Source organism: Ostrea edulis, chromosome 1 (assembly GCF_947568905.1).
Source record: "Ostrea edulis chromosome 1, xbOstEdul1.1, whole genome shotgun sequence".
Lineage (NCBI taxonomy): Eukaryota > Metazoa > Mollusca > Bivalvia > Ostreida > Ostreidae > Ostrea > Ostrea edulis.
Window position 1 is genome coordinate 95,020,243 of NC_079164.1, and position 2,770 is coordinate 95,023,012.

Here is a 2,770-nt window from a genome sequence, read left to right on the forward strand (position 1 = left end):
TAACGACGGGGAACTGAAATCATCCCGTTTGTCCTGAAGTTGCATTGTTAGTTAGCCATTAATATCAGTTTATGAAAATTGAAGGTATCGAACGGTGATCAATCTCTTAACTTTCTTTTAGTGGTTTATTTATGTAATTGATATAATTATCATGATCTTCATCGAAGAACCTTAATTTTCAATTTCTAAATTATACATTGTTTTGGAAACTTCTGCATTATACATTGTTTTCGAAACATTATTTGGTACAGACATTTTTCAAAATCAACTTGAAATTGTTATAAAACTTGCTGACGATGATAACTTCTTGTTGAGAACAATACAAATGTAGTGGGTTTTTTCCAGGTTGTTGGGGTTCGTGATTGTCGGAGCCATAGAGTAAAGAGAGTGTTTAAATGTAGTGGGTTTTTTTCCAGGTTGTTGGGGTTCGTGATTGTCGGAGCCATAGAGTAAAGAGAGTGTTTAAATGTAGTGGGTTTTTTTCCAGGTTGTTGGGGTTTGTGATTGTCGGAGCCATAGAGTAAAGAGAGTGTTTAAATGTAGTGGGTTTTTTCCAGGTTGTTGGGGTTTGTGATTGTCGGAGCCATAGAGTAAAGAGAGTGTTTAAATGTAGTGGGTTTTTTTTCAGGTTGTTGGGGTTCGTGATTGTCGGAGCCATAGAGTAAAGAGAGTGTTTAAATGTAAAGGGTTTTTTTTCCAGGTTGTTGGGGTTCGTGATTGTCGGAGCCATAGAGTAAAGAGAGTGTTTAAATGTAGTGGGTTTTTTTCCAGGTTGTTGGGGTTCGTGATTGTCGGAGCCATAGAGTAAAGAGAGTGTTTAAATGTAGTGGGTTTTTTTCCAGGTTGTTGGGGTTTGTGATTGTCGGAGCCATAGAGTAAAGAGAGTGTTTAAATGTAGTGGGTTTTTTTCCCAGGTTGTTGGGGTTCGTGATTGTCGGAGCCATAGAGTAAAGAGAGTGTTTAAATGTAGTGAGTTTTTTTCCAGGTTGTTGGGGTTCGTGATTGTCGGAGCCATAGAGTAAAGAGAGTGTTTAAATTGATGGCTGTCGGGATATTGCTCTATAGTTTACTTCAACTCTCTTTCTCACCCGCCGGGACGGCACCTTCGACCACACCCATGACAACGCCTTCGACGGCACAAATGATGACACCTTTGGCCGCACCTAGGGCAGCATGTAATGAAAAAATAGAGCTTTTACAGTGTTCATTTAAAGAATCCACATCTGATGACGCATTGGACATCAATGATAAAAGGGCTATTGTGCGTGTAGCAAAGGAAATCGCACAAGTTGAAGGTTTAGTTATGCTCACGTTTATGAATACAGCATTTCAGCCATTTCTTGCCAATTGGATGTGCCATACGAAAAGCATGGTCAGGCAATCTCAGATTTTAGTTATAGTAACTGAGCAAAATATAAAGAATGAAATTCGTACTCTTTATCCAAAATTGAATGTTGTTTGCCTGAGCAACTTTAAACTAATCAATGAGAAGCAGAAATATTGTTCAGCCGGATTTATGCGGATTGGCATTTACAGAACCATAGTTGTGAACTGGATGATACAGGAAAATATACCCGTATTTCTGTTTGAACTGGACGCAGTGTGGTTACAAAATCCTTTACCATTTCTGATTGATACAGAGCCGTACGATTTAGCCATTATACCGACCTATGATAAATCTTTCGAGGCAGCGATCGGATTTTACTACATGAGAGCAAGCAAACGTATGAAACAATTTTGGCGGGAATTGATTCGTCGACTCATTGACTTGAAGAACATGTTTTCTTGTTTGAGAAATGAAGATCTCGTTAGAGAGAGAGATAACGACCAAATGGTTCTGCATGATATGATCAAGGAACATTATAAAAATATTATGATATACTTTTTACCACTAGATAGATTTATTGACGGAAAGTGGTATTGGAACCCGGATACACGAACATTAAGAGACGCTTTCATACTGAATTTTAATTTTATCATTGGAGTTGATAACAAAATAATTCGTGCTAAAAATTTTGAACACTGGTTTGTATCCGATGACAATGTTACTTGTTTGCCTCACCGGTATACACGCTTTCGTAATCAGTTGACTGGGTTAATATGAATGAAAAAAGAACCTAATTGATTCACTAATTGAAATATATTTGGTGAGTGTTTGAGTTTCCCGGGCGGCCCCCAGTGAGCCTACTCTTTTTCGTAAACCAGGGAAACGATTTTTTGCGTGCCAAGGGGGTTGTGATCTTTGACACAGGGCATCCTTTAATGTGCCATCTGACGATATAAAAGTTAAAAATACATGAACAAGTAAAACATATCATTTCGTGTACATGTATATGCACAGTTATATTATAAAAGTATTCAAATTTTTCTGTAAACATCGCATTCTTGTAAATATAGTATAATAAAATGAATGTCAATATTTGTAAAAAGTTCATGCATTGATTGCACATTACCAAAAAGTGTATTCCGTATGGGCGTAAAATCACTGCCTTCTAAAAGAATGTGATTGGATAGTTAATGGACAGTCACAAGATATACATTCAGGCTGAAGTTCTCTGTTTAGTAGGTAAGAATAGGTCAATTTTGAATGTCCAATGCATATTCTTGAAATAATCACTTCGTCCTGGCGTTTCATTACGATGTTACACGAATTGTTTACTTTGTTTTGAATAGAATAAAGTTTACCTGTGTCACAGAAATCCCAATAGATTTGCCAAAGAGAATTTACATATAGTTTTATGAAATATTTTATATCAGTGTATGGAATTTT

General features: G+C 36.8%; 1 protein-coding gene across 1 annotated transcript; it reads left to right on the forward strand.

Moving 5' to 3' along the window:
- Window positions 1–220: 220 nt before the first annotated feature.
- LOC125673039 (uncharacterized) lies at window positions 221–2,421 on the forward strand. The gene has a single exon (XM_056167018.1). The coding sequence runs from the start codon at window positions 1,040–1,042 to the stop codon at window positions 2,102–2,104; it is 1,065 nt and encodes a 354-aa protein (XP_056022993.1). The 5' UTR covers window positions 221–1,039; the 3' UTR covers window positions 2,105–2,421.
- The last annotated feature ends 349 nt before the right edge of the window (window positions 2,422–2,770 follow it).

Bases quoted from the DNA above. Each gene is read 5' to 3' on its own strand.
- LOC125673039 (XM_056167018.1), top strand. From the start codon at position 1,040: ATGGCTGTCGGGATATTGCTCTATAGTTTACTTCAACTCTCTTTCTCA.